We start from the raw sequence: 16,178 nt of genomic DNA on the forward strand, positions 1-16,178 counted from the left end.
ATGTCGAAGTATGAATGAAATTATTTTCTTTCGAACGAATTAGTGAATGATCTTAATCATACTACGATTGCGCTTGAGATTAAATCTTAAGCATGTACAATTTTTTTGTTTCAATCAGAAAAAAAATTGCGCGATATTTGCCGAGACCCCCCCCCTCTCTCCAACGTAAGATTAGATGAGATTTGACTCGACCCCCTCCCCCCCTTAAACATCTCACGTAATTTATGGACGCCCCCTAATGTCGTTAAGTGGATTTACCTGTTTTTATGTATCATAGTCCAAAAAACGAAAATTAATCAGAATATATATTAATTTCGAAAACTGTTTTACTCTAGATTTTTTAAAAAAAATTTTTTTCGTACATATAAAAGTTCATTAAGCTGTTCTTAACTTGGTATGATGACTAATAGTCAATAGATAGTAGAAATAATAACAGTCTTTTCTTCTTGCCTGAAACACTGTTTTCTCACTTTAATAGTGTGATGGAAATAAGAAAAATTCGGCAAATATTTACATTTTTTTCCAAAGGAAAAGATAAAAAGTGGATAGTAAAATGGACAAATTAGTTTGAGGTCACTCTTCCACAAATCTCTTGAATTCTTTGATGAATTTTAAGAGATCCAGAAGAGGAATATCGCAACCTCAGTATGTCGCAACCCAATATTCTAAGTCTGATTCTGGAAAACGCCGGACAGATACAGAGAAAATGCTCTGCAGTGTCGTCATCTTCAAGACAGGATAGGCATATCGGGCTGGCTACAACCCCCATGACAGCCATATGCTGACCACAGACGTTGTGCCCTGTGGTTACACCCACCAGTACTTTCAGGTCCTTTCTGCTGAGTTTTAGGAGAAAGGTCGCTATTTTCCTGTTTGATCTTTCACAAAGTACTAGGCTCCTCTGCAGGAACCCAACTCAAACCAAAATTTTCTATGGGTAGACCTCATGAAGTCTTCAATCCATAGTTGACACCTAGAAAGGGTTCAGGGCCTAGTGGCATACTTGCAGAGTCTTCATTTACCAATTTATCAGCCAACTCGTTCCCTGTATAATAATATTAATTAATAATAAAAAGCTTCTTTAAAGTAGAACTTGGTAAATATTTCCATTTTTTCTAAAGCAAATAAAAATTAAAAAAACAGATGATAATAGACAAAAATTCTGTCGAAGTGGCTAATTATTAATTTTTTTCTTTTCTTTTTTTAATTTCTCAAACAGCAGCAGTTTTTTTTGAAAATTTTTTTTTGCATAGTGGAGTGAATGCGCATTTTTATTGATGTTCAAATGCTATATTATTTAAAAAAAAAAAATCATGGAACCAAATATTGAAACCCACTCATTCTTTAACATATCCTTAAATGCTGCCGTAAAGAGTTTCATTAAAGTAAATTTAAATTAAAACCGAGGGGATAAATTTAACAAGTCCTGCGAGTATAATGCAATACTTTTTAATTATACAGAATGATTTTTTTAGCAACTTTCTTTGGAGTTTATAGCTTCCTATACCTTTACGGCATACCAGCTTGGCATTGAAAGCTAATATCCATCCTGAGCGATTCCACGTTAAGTCAAATCCAAGTATTTTGAATATTGTCGTAAATTTTTATGAACATTTTTCCACTTGCTTGAGTGTAATAAGAAGTAAACTGAAAATAATTTGAAAATTTTTTATCTTTTTTGAGATTTATTCAATGAAAATTTTGATTCCGAGGTTTTCAAAGTGGCTTATACATTTGTTTTATATTTAAGGATATATATACATCAAAAACCAGCTTTTTGGAAAAAAGTTTAAAGAATTAAAGAACAAATAATGTTTTACTGAAAACAATTTAAAAAAAAAAAAAAAATTAATTTTTTCTTTAAAAATAAATATACTTTTTAAACAAATTTTTTGGAAGCAAAACATAAGAACATTTTTTTAAATTTTTTCCAGGCAACTTAGTGGTTTTACAGATATTTTGTTAAATTTTCTAAGATAAATACTTAAAAAAAAAAATTACTTTCTCCTTAAATAATTTTCCCAAAAAATTTAGTACTATATGAATTTTGTGCTAAATTAAATATAGTTCTTAAACAATATTTTAGAATTTTTTTCCAAAAAATTAAATATTTTTATAAATTTTTTTAACATAAATATAAAAAAGAAAAATATAAAAAAAAATTAATTTTTTTATTAAAAATTGTCTTTAAAAATTCAGTGCTTTTATAACTTTTTTTAAGATGTGTATAAAAAAGTGAGATAAAAAAAAATTTGTCTCAAACATTTTTTAGGAAAAATATAGTTTTTAAACATTTTTTTTGGAAAAGAAATTTATTTTTTCCTTAAAAAGAAATAGGTATTAATTTTTTCTTTAAAAATTTTAGTGGTTTCATAAATTTTTTAGGAAAAAATGCTTTTTAAAACTCATTTGCTTGAAAAAAAAAATTAATTTTTTGCTTCAACATTTTTCCAAAACAAAATTTAGTACTCTTATAAATTTGTTTCAGATAAATATAAAAAGGTGAAATATAAAAATAAAAATTAATTTTTTTTTGGAAATTTTTTCCAAAAACTTTTATAAATTTTTTTTAAGATAAATATAAAAAGTGAAATATAAAAAAATAATGTTTTTCTTAAAAATGTTTTGAAAAAAATTCAGAGGTTTTATAAATTTTGTGTTAATATTTAAATGTAGTTTTTAAAAAAATATTTTTGGAAAAGAAGTGAATTTTTTTCGAAAAAATTTAGTGGCTTCATAAGTATTTTAGTGATGTCATAAATTTTTTAGTGGTTTAATGAATTTTTTTACGATAAATATGCTTTTTAAAAAAAAAATTTTTGAAAAAAGATATTATTTCCAGCTTGAAAATGTTTCCAAAAAACTGTGCCCATACTTTTATAAGGTTTTTGCTTATTTTTTAAGGGCAAATAGACTTTTGAAACAGAATGGTTGATAAAAATGTACTCAGAATTTTTTGTTCTGTTGTTCTTGTTTTTGTTTTTTTTTTAATTTTTTTTTTTGAGCATGTTTAATTTGTTTGTTTATGGGATTTAAATAAAACACTCCAACGTAAATTTTTTTTCTTTTTTTTTATGGATAGTTGAAACTATGCTCTATATTCTCCAAAAGTTTCATAGTGGAATTCCCAAAACTTTTCGGGCTATATTCAAATAAGTACAGCGAAAAATTTACGGCAATGCCGAAAATACTTCGGATTACTTAACATGGAATTGCACTCCTGTTATAATAATTACAGTTAGTTGCTGTGGCTCCATCTGGTGGGCGGATAGTGCCTCCTGTTATAACTGAAGAGTCCTTTGACGAGTTGTTAGATATATCAAACGTGATTTCAAACAGAGTGAATGTTGTAGTTTTAAATGCGCAGGGCCTGCGGTAGTGAAATTTAGCTTTTCGAACCTGTTCTTCAAGTAAACGCTTGACATCTCTGTTCAAAATACTCGTGCAAAATGACGCACATATCTCGTATCACGTACCAAGTAACTTAATCAAATAGCCAAGTTGTAGATATTTACTTCCATAAAGAAATGTATTTTCCAAATTCATATGTTCCGTTATGCCAAGTTTGTTTGTCTTCTAGTTATATGAATGAATAATATTGTCTGGTTTGATCAAAGAAGAGTTCTTTCATCTCAAAAAAATCCCTACTTGTTTTGGTTGCATGCTAAAAAGGAGCATCATTGATCCATAATTTTTCCGAATCTGACTATAGAACACTACAGCCAATTAGTTCGCGACTTTGTTACTTTGACTCTGTGACGTACTTTTTCATAGTTCAAGTGGCACACCTAAGATGCAATAAAAAGTACAATAGTTTTCATATTTTTATTAAAAAAATCAATTTTTTAAGATATCAATTATTTTCAATGCGGAACACTTTCAGTTTTCGCTCGAATCAAAATTGGTGATATAAGACAAAATTAACGCAGCCACTGCTCATCTTACTTCGTTGCCGTCGGAACAATAACTGTTTGGAAGAGCGTAAAAGTACGTGTGAAATGAGGGAACACAATACTGCTGCCGAGTGCCCGAATTTTGCTTCAGATAGTATTTTATCATCCCTTGGCGCGTACACTTCTGTTAGGTGTTTGTCTGAGCTCCTCCTCCAATTTGTGGCGTGTGTCTTGATGGAGGAGCCTGTAGTTTTAAGCCCACTCCGAACGGAAATGGTTTTTTATGAAGAGCACTTCGATTGCTTTACTTTGCTCCCTATATATTTTTGAGTGATGCTTAATTTCATGGCGTTAATGAGCGCCTACCTGCAAAAACCATGAATAACTCGTACATATTTTTATGTTATCGAGCACGACTATTGTTGTCACATAGATATTTGTTTAATGTTGGATTTCGGAAGGCTATTATAAGAATCGGAAATTTAAAATTCAAATTTAATGTGCGCTGGTGTATCAGAAATTACTTAAAAGTCTTACAAGTAAAAGTTCCTTGAAATAAAATATATATTGTAGTACATATTTAAAAACTCAAAACGTCATACAGCCTAGATTAAAATATTTTCGGAAATGAAATTCCTGCAAATTCTGCTATTTGCGCTCTGAACCTTTCTACTTATGAAAAATGTTAGAAATAAAAAAGCCAAAAATATTTAAAAAAAATTCGAATGCCTCAGGCGTAGCGAAATATATAGCCATATGGCCATGGTTGCTGCCAAAATGCTTCAGGGAACATGCTGCAGGAAATTGTTGTGCAACATTGTGTATAGATTCATGTGAAAATGCTGCGTTTCGGAAACTTCTAAAATACAATTTGTTGGTGTGAAGTAAAATAAAAAAATGGTAGTTTTTGATTTAGCAAAGTACACAATTTTCTTTAAACAAATTATGGACCTATTTAAAAATTAAAATTTTCAAACTTTTGCGAAAAGCATTCAAGAGGCATCTTACGCTGCACAAGGAGTTAAAAAAAAACGTATACATTGTAACCTCCAGACACCAGACTCCCCTATAAGCCGGACAACTTCTTTGAGCTAACATTTTTTGCAATACCAAATTTTATGTAACGGATGAAGTAAGCCTCTTTGGAGTGAACACCCGTGACTGAAAAGCTGATTGGTGGTTCGAGAGAGGTTTCACCGTCCAGGAGAGGAAAAATATTAATTTTTTTAAACTGCTTTATGCTGCGATCTATTAAATTTAGTGCATTTAATAAAAAATATATGACAAATTACAGGATGAAAAAAATTTCATTTTTATAAGAGCCTTTATTGTGTTTTGCAGAAAAAATTAAAACTATTATGTTTTTCTTATTTGTTTATTATAAAAAAATTTATTTTATAAATTCAAAATGCATACATGGCAAACTTATAAAAAAATTATTTACATTAATTGGAAAATTGCGTTCGACTTAAAATGAAATTCACGTAAATAATACATATTTATGCGTAATATTTGTTTAATATACTAATTTTATCATTAGATTAAATTTTTTTACATCACTAATCTGTTGTTGTTTTTTTAAGTATTTACAGCGTTTCTATGCTACTATATGAACTTAAAAAGCAGTTATTTTTAATTAATGTGAATTTTTTTTATATTGTCCATTTCATTGTTTTCCTTCGCCTATACACTATCGAATTTTTTATTGCCAAATGCAAGTGGGTATTAGTATTATATTTGCAGATGTGTGTGTGTAGTGTGAAAAAATTATAAACAACGTTGAGTAGTTTACAAAAAAGCCAGAGGTATTTCAAGCGTAGAGGAACTCGCTAATAATTTTTTTTTAAATGCAACGTTGATTAAAAAAATGTCTATAATATTACATAAAGTATTTATACAATTTAAACATAGTTTGAAATAAAGTTAGATTGCAGTTGTTTTTAGTAAAAACTTCATTGTTGAAACTGTCAAATCAAGGAAAGAAATTATTTAAGAAATTTTAGTAAAGAAATCATTTTTATATCTGCATTTTCTATACAAATTAGCTTAACTTCAGTTGTAAGAAATAACTAAAACTATTTTTTATTTAAAATTAGTGTTAACATCTAAATAAGGGACTATTATACATACATACATACAACATTTTTAATTTCTTTCACAAAATTTCTAACTTAAATTTGTGTCACTTAAACCAAATTAAAAATAGGTTAACTTACAAGTATTTATATTTTGAAAATTTACACAAGGCAGCTCATTTAAATAAAGAATTTGAAGAATTAGGAGAAAATTCCTTTTCAACTAATAGAAAATTCCTACTCGTCGATGTTATGTCTAAAAATATTAGATTTTTATATTTAAAATTTAATTAGTCATAAACTCCATCAATGGAGAAATGAGCAGAATAATATTTAAGTTAACTAGCAAAAATCCTTAAAAAAAATTTCAAACTAAAAAAACTAAGCTAAAAGGCCAAAAGGAGATTTGTGAAAAACCTATTTACAAAATTTCAAATGCCTCAGGCACAACGAAATGTAGAGTAAAATGTTTATAGCAGCATGCTGCAGAAAATATGTTGCGCAACATTGTGTATAGACACATTTGCAATGCTTGTGTTTTTAAAATTTTTAAAAGAAAATCTATAGGTTGAAATAAAATATAAAAATTCATAGTTTTCGCTGGCGTAGTTAAATACCATGATTCAATTTTTAAAGGTTTGCTCACTAGTGACATACAATTTTTGACACTCTCTTACAAAAGAGAAAAAAAAGTGGAAAATATTAAATCCTTTTTGGTAAAAATGGTAGCAAAAAAGTATTTTCTTACCTAAATGGAAAGAAACTGCGAACGGTGTAAAAAATAAATTTCAATTAATATTTGAGAGTAAAGAATGGTGCAAATAGAAGTTATTAGTGGAAATTGCCAGGTCTAATATTAAAACAAGCAATTATTTCACTTAATCCAAGATTTTATTTTGTGGGTTGATTCTAAAATTTAAAACCGATCGCGAAGTTGCGAAGCTTCGCCAATATGAAACTTTTTTGTATAAATAAATAAATAATTGGCACATACAATTCTGTTAGGTGTTTGGCCGAGCTCCTCCTCCTATTTGTAGTGCGCGTTCTACAAATGGAAGGACAGTTTTAAGCCGATTCTGGTAGATGGTTTTTTATGAGCAGCTTTTTCATGCTGGTACTGTGATTTGCTAAGCCTCCTCTGGACACTTCATCCCTCCATGGGAAGGTGGGCTCAGTGGAAACAAGTTCCGTCAATCCCAACTTTTTTATAATGAGGTCTGAAATGTTATTGATCGCGTCGTGACTATCCAATTATTCTGCTTCCCGTAATTCTTTGGGGAATGCTAACTTTTTGCAAAACATGAGTTCTGTCTAAATCACCACATCATAAGAAATAAAGCTTTGTAAATTCTCCATTCATCGATCTCGTATTGCCTCTATTACTCGATCATGTCCTGACTTAGGCGGTATGTATTTCATGTCATACTACCATAGTCCCGAACATACCGATGAAAACTATTTAGCGAGTTGTTGCTCGTGAGCAGACCATATTGAAAATGAAATGTTTTTTCTACAAATTTTACTTTTCCTTCACTTTTACTCAAAATTTCTAGAGCTAGCAACCCAGTGTCTTGCTAAGGGAGCCGATTTGTCAAGAGAAAACGAGAAAGCTGCTTACTGAGCAAACCTTTTATCACTGAGTCATGGTTAAATACCTATTTTTGTTTTTTGGATTCTGAAATGTTTTTGAAAATTCCCATAAAAACTACAAACTTTTTAAACCGGAGTCTTGGAGAAAAATATTTCAAGTACGCAACTTTGTAGTGCATTCAATTTTAGCATAAAAAAGTGCACGTTTCAAGTAGCCCAAACATCACATCGAATTCGCCGTGTCGTAAGAGCCCATGTATAAACAAGCAAAAGAAAGTGGAATTACTTGCTTGATAAGAAGAAGAGTCGACGAAACCAATGGAAACAACCAAACACAACAAATTAAACGCCCACACACATACTTTCTTGCCCCAGCGTCTTCCGCGTAGAAACGCAAGCAAACTGCATTTGGAGGCTTCGTATTAATTTGTGCTTTCATAATTTAATACACTGCACTTCGTTTTCCTTAGTTTGCATAGTTTAAATCTCACATATCACAAAACTACCAAGCCATTCACTGCATTTTCAGAAACATGTAATTTCTCTTACTTTTGTTTGCTTTGTATTGCGAAGCGAGCTGACGTCAGACTTGTCAAAATCGTCATTGTTTTTCAATGGCGCCACCTACTACTACTCAATTCGCCTTGGAAGAAAACCACTGATAGAAATCGATAGTTGCGGTTAATCAGCTGTCAACACAGAATGAAAAAAGGCGAATTCATTCTTTGCCACGACAATCGAACGCACAAAACATTATTGTTGGTCTATTGCCACCACCTTTAACCCTTTGCCGTGCCATTTAGCTCAACGAAACTCGGGCCCAAGTGTTACGCGTCCACGCGTGGTAAACAGATCAGAATAATATAAATTACGTTGTAATAGCAATTATGAGACTCGTGACTAACTCTGACGGCGTACAGATAGAAACTAACATTCAATCACGACCCAGGCTCGTGATGCTTATTTTTGATCCGACGATCTATTCACGAGTCATGTTTGGACCAACATTTTCATCACGAGTCATACTCGTTAAGGGGGAACACGTCAAAATTGAGTGATTTTCATGAATTTTTTTTTATAAGTAGAGATGAAATTAAATTGAGAGAAATTATAATTTATTTAACATATATTCCACTATACCGACACAAAGATTTATTAAAAAATATTAAAAATTAGAATTGTTATTGATATTAATGCAGTGACGTCTTAAAAAACTGATGCACCCTGATGGCCACGATACAGCGGTGAAAAATCATCTGAAAGCAGAAAACCAAAAAAATTCTTAATGATACATCAATGGCCATAGTCGTACGTGGCGGTTTTTTTTTTTTGTTTTTTTTTTTGAGAAAATGGTGCAGGTTTGAAAAATGAGTTTGTGTTTTTACCCTTTTTTTTGTTTTCGAATGGCTTGGAAAAATATTAATTTTTGGAATTTTTAAAAGCGGCTATGTACGACTGAAGCCAATACATGTACAAAATTAAAAAAAAATTAATATCGCTTATGAACCGATTCGAGAAATCGAGGCCCACGTTTTGAGAAAAACGCGTTTAAAGTTTTCATTGGATATTGTAACTCACTACCTGCACTGATTGCATTGGGTATAACTTCGTCAAATTTCAAGATGTTAAGTTAAAGTTTTTTTTACATATTTTTGAATATATCTATTTTGAGAAAATGCAAGAAAAAAATCGATTTTTTTTTTAAATCACAGTGGTGTTCCCCCTTAAAGCACGGCAAGGGGTTAATGAAAGCGCCTTAGTAGAAATGTTGGAGTTCAGCATCAAAACTAGACTTGAAAAGTGCAGGGTGCCCAGATGTGAAAAGTGTTGACATGTAAAATGTACTCTGTACTCAGAGTCATTAAAATGAGTATGGAAAGTATTTATTTCACAGCAATCTGCTGCCAGTTTGGCAGATTAAAAAGAAATATTACTGGAATTTTTGGTTAAAAAGTAATAAAATAATTAAACAATTTCACATATATCTGTTAGTTTTCTTGGTGTTTTTTGTTCTTTTTTTGCTTTGCTTTGTTATTATTAAGTGCCTCCTCTTTCACTTTTCTTTCACACCCATTTCGAAATAAATTTATATTTTATGTAGGCAATATTTGCATTTTTTCAACGTGAACTTGATTTTAGGTTTTTGCTTATAGTTTAATTTTACTGCATAGTTTTCCGGCTATTTGTTTTTTTTTTTAATAATTTTTAGTGTTGCTTCTTACTCATTAATTTTTCATGTTTATGATTTTTGTTTTTAGTTTTGCTTTAGATTTACTTATTTTGTAATTTAGCTATTTTAACTCTATACGTATCCCTTGTTTCATTTTACATTGTTTCTTGTTACGTTTACGCAAATATATTTTATTTCATGTTTTTGTTTAAGTTTTGCAGGAAACTCTTCGCGAAAATTTCATCTATGGCTAAATTAGTACATATCATGAATATTAATGCATAACGTGTGCTTGTATTGTTGTTGCTCTTGGTGTATGTATGTATATATGTGTTTAGAACTTATTACTAACATATACCCTTGTTTCGATTTATCGCTGCGTTCATATGACCTTAGCTTTGTTTATACATTTATAGCTGTTTGTTGCAGCTTTTACAATTAAAGCGCTTGCTTTTCCTTGCTCTGTACTCTCTTTGCTGACACTCTTCTTACATGCGTTTCACTCAATTCAGCTGTTTACATTCGAATACACTCATCTCTATCTCGTTCGCTCGCTGCCACGCGGTCTCTCTTCTTTTAATGAGCTCTCTTCCAGCGCCACTCTCTCTGCTACTATCCGCCTCCGTGCCCACGTTCTAAACTAGTTTCACGTAACTACTGTAGTTGTTGTTGATGCAGTAGCGCATTTCGCCTTCGGTCTCCATACCCACATCTCCGTACTCGTCACTTGCATTGCCCTTAGCGCCAACACCTACTTGCCCACCCGGGAGTCATACGTAGACGACATGCGGCTTAGCCGCTGTGCCGCCAGCACCAATCTTACCCATCTGCACCATGCCATTGGGGGTGGGCGTATTACCATCATCAGTGTTGGACATGAGCGCCGCCTGCTTGGACTTGCTCATCGTCTGCATGTCCGGATAGTCGTAGTGGTCGAACTTTTCATACAAATGTTCCGGTTCATCGCTGTACGCATTCGCATCCTTAACTGGCGGCAGCTCCCATGGCTTCAAGGCACGATACTCATTGGCGATCGCCTGCGCCGCCAGATATCGTTCCAATTCCAGTTTGTCCACTTGTGCCGGCAGCGTTTGTTGATACTCATGCGGATGCAGCGGCAGCATGGCATGATGTGTGCCACCCTGTTGCTGCAACGTATGATGTGGGTAGGTGAGACCGCCCACACCCATGCCTAGTGCACCGCCAGCGCCCAGCGGCTGATGTTGTAGTATGCGATCGTGTACATTTACGATCGATTTGCCCGAACGGGTGAGCGAACGGTCATGCAACAGCTTTCGGCGTCGCTTCACAAAGCGCAGATAGAAAAGAATGCTGGCGCCGATGGCGAACACGAGCAAGAGCGTGAAGATGGCGCAAACTATGGTGACAATGTGCGCGGGGCAGGTGATGTCACTTTCGGACATGGTTGCGAGGCGACGACGTGTGCGCACATTATCCTGCCAAATGTCACATCCAATGCGCTCGATGTCGAGTTGTAGATAACCGGTGGAGGAGCTGCTGGTGCGTGCGGTTTGCGTTGGTATGTGTTTTTGCTGTGCCACATATGCGGCGGCAGCTGCTTGCGCTGAACCGGCATCGGCTGCACCCAGCGCTGCCACGGCCGCTTCGCCCTGACTGTGCGTGACATGTACACCGGCAATGTTGTTGGATTCGCCGTCAAAGTTGCCGGTGACAAGACGCCACAGCCAGAGCAGCGAGCAATTGCATTGTAGTGGATTGTCGCCGAGGTACAGACGCTCCAGTTGATCGACGGGGAATTGTGCGGAGTAGAGTGTTTGTAGGCTGTTGCCTTGCATGTAAATCTCAAGTACATTGGGATTGCCCTGGAAGAGGCGCATAGGGATGTCGTAAAGTTGGGGATTGTTGCTGAGATGGAGCACTTGCAGATGAGTATTATCGATGAAGGATCTGTAAAGAGATAAAAAGAAGAATAAAAGGTCAATTATGAAGAAGTTAAAATAAGTTAAATAAGTTAAAAATGAATTTCGGTTCAATGGTTCGTATGAACAGAATTTTAATAATTTTTTGAATTATGCAGCGAGTGCAGGTATCGATTTTGTATCAATTATCTACTCCATGTCCTTGGATAAGCTTCTTCAGCTCAGATCCCTCTTCCTTTGCACAAAATCTACTATTCGAAAATACTCGCATTCAGAATAACTGCCACGAAGTCTGTGAGAAGCTCCAAAGATCTCGCGGCTTGGTACAAAACATTAACGTCGGAAAGACAGTTCTTGGTACTTGTGACTCGGCTGTGGAATTCTCTTCCCCAAAATGTAGTATCTATAGTTGGCATGAACACATTTAGACGTGAACTTTAGAGATATATTACAACTAAGAGAGTTAATTTTAATTTCAGTTCATAAGAGATTTCTTTTTCTTTGAAAATTAAAATATTTTGGTAAATTTTAGCCTGAAAATTGTAACCTTGTGACTGGCACGAATAAGGTTTATCCTCGATGCGAATTATTTAATAAATAATTAATAATAATAATAATATCTAATTTGTGATACAAAAGTTCGCACTGTGTTATGCAATAGAAGGTTAGGTAAGTCTAGGTAATTAGTTGCACTCAGCCACCGTTTGGTCGTCATCCGCCTCTAATTCAAAGTTCGCCCTTTCTTTTTGCCTCTCTGTTCTAATTATTTTTCCCTCTGTTTTTCCTCTGCATGGTATCAGTATGGACGGACTTCATTCTTTGTCCAAGTGAGCTCTTACATGAGCAGCTATTTACCTTAAGGCATCTTTCTGGTCTAGGATTTCGAAAAAAATCTAGTCATTTTTAAGTTATGATAGTTTATACTTTCAGAAATATACTTGAAAATTTTATATTGAAATTCGTTCTAATTTAGTCGTTACAGTCCTTTAAAACGAGACCGGTTTGGAGTACGACGCCCAGGTATAAGCGCGTTAACCGTGTTTTTCTCGAAACTATTTTTTCCGAGTTAGCGTTGGTAATTTCTCAAAAAGTACTGAACCGATTGATTTGAATTTTTAATATGTTATTGAGTAGACTTGTTGCTGAGAACGTGAAAAAATACTTTTTTTTTTGTTTTTCCAATAAACAGATAAACTATCTAGAAACAATTTTTTTTTTGTAAATCTGTTACCCACCATAGCGACATGCCCCCTGATGAATAATCGACCGATTTTTTTTTTCAGGCGTACCTAAGCAGTCCAATCAGTTACGCCAGTGGAAGCAATTTTTTTTATTATTTTCATAAAAAAATTTTTTTTGTTTGTTTGTTTTTTTTTTTTGTAAATAAAGAATTGATCTAATGAATAAAAACGAAGATCAATTGACACCGATTGTTTTTCTTCAATTTTCAACGCCTTAAATTTTCACGTCTCTAGACCAGAGATGTGCCTTAACCTACGCAATAGGGGTTGGTTGGTTGGATTGAAGTGGTGATTCATCAGGAATTAATTAGTGCTTCCGCACTATTTATTGCCACACTCTCGCCATCAACAAGTTATACGGTTATTCCATCACGACCATGTCTGGTTTTTACGATTGAGAAAACTCATAAGGTTTCTTACGTCGGTACCTGCCAGATTTTCGAGGTTTTAAAAAAGAGGTTTGCCAAGGATTAGGTAAGTAGCTAGGTGAAATGGTTGAAGTACCACTCTGGCACTGCCCAAGAAACACTAAAGCGCCGCTCCGATAGCATTATGAGACTTCCAAGGCAGATATCTACAGCCAAACAGAGCTGTTGATGTAATGGAGAAGATTGGAACTTAGGTTGGCGCACAGATTGCCGAAGAAAGGTGCACCCAGTGACCTTAATCGTCTAGCTGCTAAGCCCGAACTTTTACCGAGAAAGTGCTCAACAGTATCCTTCACTGAAAGGTCCCCACAATATCTACAGGGTGTAAACGCTGAATAACTTTGTCATTTACCAACCGATCGACGTCAACATGCATATTGTCGATACGTCAATTCAGTACAATTTCAATCATGGACCGCTGTACACCGAAACAACGAGAAATCGACGCTAGAAAACAAGAAATGCTTGACAAGGTGATGACAAACGCAGAAAAAAGATCGCAGTTTGTGATTGCTAGTAAAGGTGGCCACTTGATTGATATTGTATTCAAAAAATAGTTTTAATAAATTGTAAATAACCAGACCAAATATACCAAAAATACCTCACTTACACGAGTACAAATCAGTTTTTTTTTTCAAAGTTATTTAATGTTTTCATACCGACATAAAAGATGGCGCACCCTGTACTATAGAGGTTAAATGGTAAATCCAGTTTTTCCGCGTGTGTGTCGATCGCTCAATGACCGGTAAACACAGCTACGAGTTTGGAAGTTGAATGGGGCGATGTCCCCAGGACTTTCTGACTTCACCTTCTATTGCACTGGGTTCAAAGAGTTAACATCCTCGCCTTCTATGGGGCAGAACATTCACAAAAGAAGTGGAAGATAGTGTCTTTTTTCACCGGTTGTTTGGCAATGCAAATACATTTTTTAAGAACTCTGGTATAAGAGGTGTTTTCAAAAAATAAGGTGAATTTTAATATTTCTCAAAAAATATTCATTGATTCATCAATTTCTATTTATCTCCTTCAAAGCAGTCCCCTTCAGATATGCACTTTTTGGTATGTCCTTGAGCTCTCTCAGCGACCCGGTTTTTATCTTCTCCTTCGTCGCAAAACGCCATCCTTTCATGGGTCTCTTCAATCTTGGCAACAGGAAAAAGTGGCAGGGCGCCAAATCTGGTGAATACGGTGTTGTTTTTGGCCAAATAATCTCTCACAAGCAAAGATGAGCGAGCAGGTGCATTATCTGGATGCAAAAGCCATGCATTTTTTTTACCACAATTCCACATTGTTTCACGCAAATGGCGCATAGCTTCAAGGTAATAATCCTTATTTACCGTACGACCTCGTTGTAATAGCTCCTGATGCACCACCCCATGGTAATCGAAGAAAATAGTGAGAAAATCCTGGACATGTGATCGAACTTGGCGTGCTTTTTTTGGTCTTGGCTCTCCTGGACTCTTCTATTACGACGATTGGGCTTCGGTTTCGAAGGCAAAACTAAATGCCCACGATTAGCCACCAGTTCTGAGCCCTTTAAGCTAATCTGGATCATTGTAGACGTTACTCAACAATTCCTGAGCGATGCTCATGCGACATTGTTTTTGGTTAAAATTCAGCAATTTTGGAACGATCTTCGCCGTTTCACACCTGATGCCCAAAGTTTCCGAAATTGGTTATTTTTTTTACGAAAGTTATAGTGTTTTTTGTTGTTTTTTTTTTTTGGTTTTTGTTTCGGTTTTTGTTTTGATTTTTTTTGGTTTTCCTTGTTCACCCCACTCGGGAGTATAGGGCCTCGACAAAACTCAGTCTTGCGTTGGTTTCGTTAATCTACTTTGCTTTTTAGCAGGGTAGATGATTAGCCTGCCGTTACCAGTTATAGTTATCCACCTCTCTATTCTTTTTTTCATTGACTCAAAGCTTCCAAATTTGGTCAAAAGAAAGCTTTATATAACGCTCGAAAAGTGTTAGCAATCGATTTCTGACAGAAATATTGTTTCAACATTCCATAATAGAAATTCACAAGGATTATTTTTGTGGACCACTTTAACCCTCTAGCTGCCATTTTTATGTGTCAATTTGACGTATTCTTTAAGAAAAGTTCAAAAAGTCCTTTTAAGAAGAATATTTGAGCACTAAATTGTTCTATGAAAACATTCGCCAGATAATTTGAGTGGCAGTTGCCGAAGGCACAAAAGCCATCAACAGAAGCGTTAACTCGTAATTTACCAAATTAGTATATAATCACTTTTCCACTCCAAAAATGCTGTTGGACGCTGCAATTAAAATACCCAATAATTAAATGCTGAAACTAAAAGCTGTGCAGCATAAATTAGGAGCAATGTAAATTTACAAAATAAATATTTGCCAGTAAATCTGCTGCAAGTTGCTTGCCAGTGACATATTATTGTTGTTGTCATTTCTAGCGAACATTGTTGCTCATGTTGTTAATGGCACTGCATACATTTCATGCGATATTACAGAATCTCTGCTGCTTTTAAGAAATTCCTAATGCTAATGCTGATATTGGAGCTTTTTTGTTATTGTTGCCATTTGTTTTCTTACACAATTCGCCTCGTTTTCTTTATTACATGAGAAAATATGTTGGAAATTAATTTCAGCAAGAAAATGCTTCACTAGACTAAATTAATTGCCAGTGTGCACAGCTGAGACACAAGTAGCAGCAGCGGCGGCAGCAGGAACAGTGGAAAAAAATAGCAGAGCAGCAGCGACAGCAACAGCAAAAGCAGAGACAGCAGTAAAAGCAGCAAAAAGAACAACTGCAGCAACATCAATGCGTTTTATTCCATATGTAATACACACATACAGGGACACTTAAATCAAAAAGAAAAAAAAAAAATTAAATCAAAATAAAAAAAT

At 34.2% G+C, this 16,178-nt stretch overlaps 1 protein-coding gene across 2 annotated transcripts in view; it reads right to left on the reverse strand.

Moving 5' to 3' along the window:
• Window positions 1-5,358: 5,358 nt before the first annotated feature.
• Window positions 5,359-16,178, reverse strand: part of LOC128866741 (nyctalopin) — a 110,156-nt gene continuing 99,336 nt past the window's right edge. For both annotated transcript variants that reach the window (XM_054107705.1, XM_054107706.1), the window contains exon 4: window positions 5,359-11,657. In XM_054107705.1, the coding sequence (XP_053963680.1) occupies window positions 10,499-11,657 (1,159 nt within the window). In that variant the 3' untranslated portion in view covers window positions 5,359-10,498. The remainder of the gene's footprint in view (window positions 11,658-16,178) is intronic.

This window comes from Anastrepha ludens, chromosome 6 (assembly GCF_028408465.1).
Source record: "Anastrepha ludens isolate Willacy chromosome 6, idAnaLude1.1, whole genome shotgun sequence".
Lineage (NCBI taxonomy): Eukaryota > Metazoa > Arthropoda > Insecta > Diptera > Tephritidae > Anastrepha > Anastrepha ludens.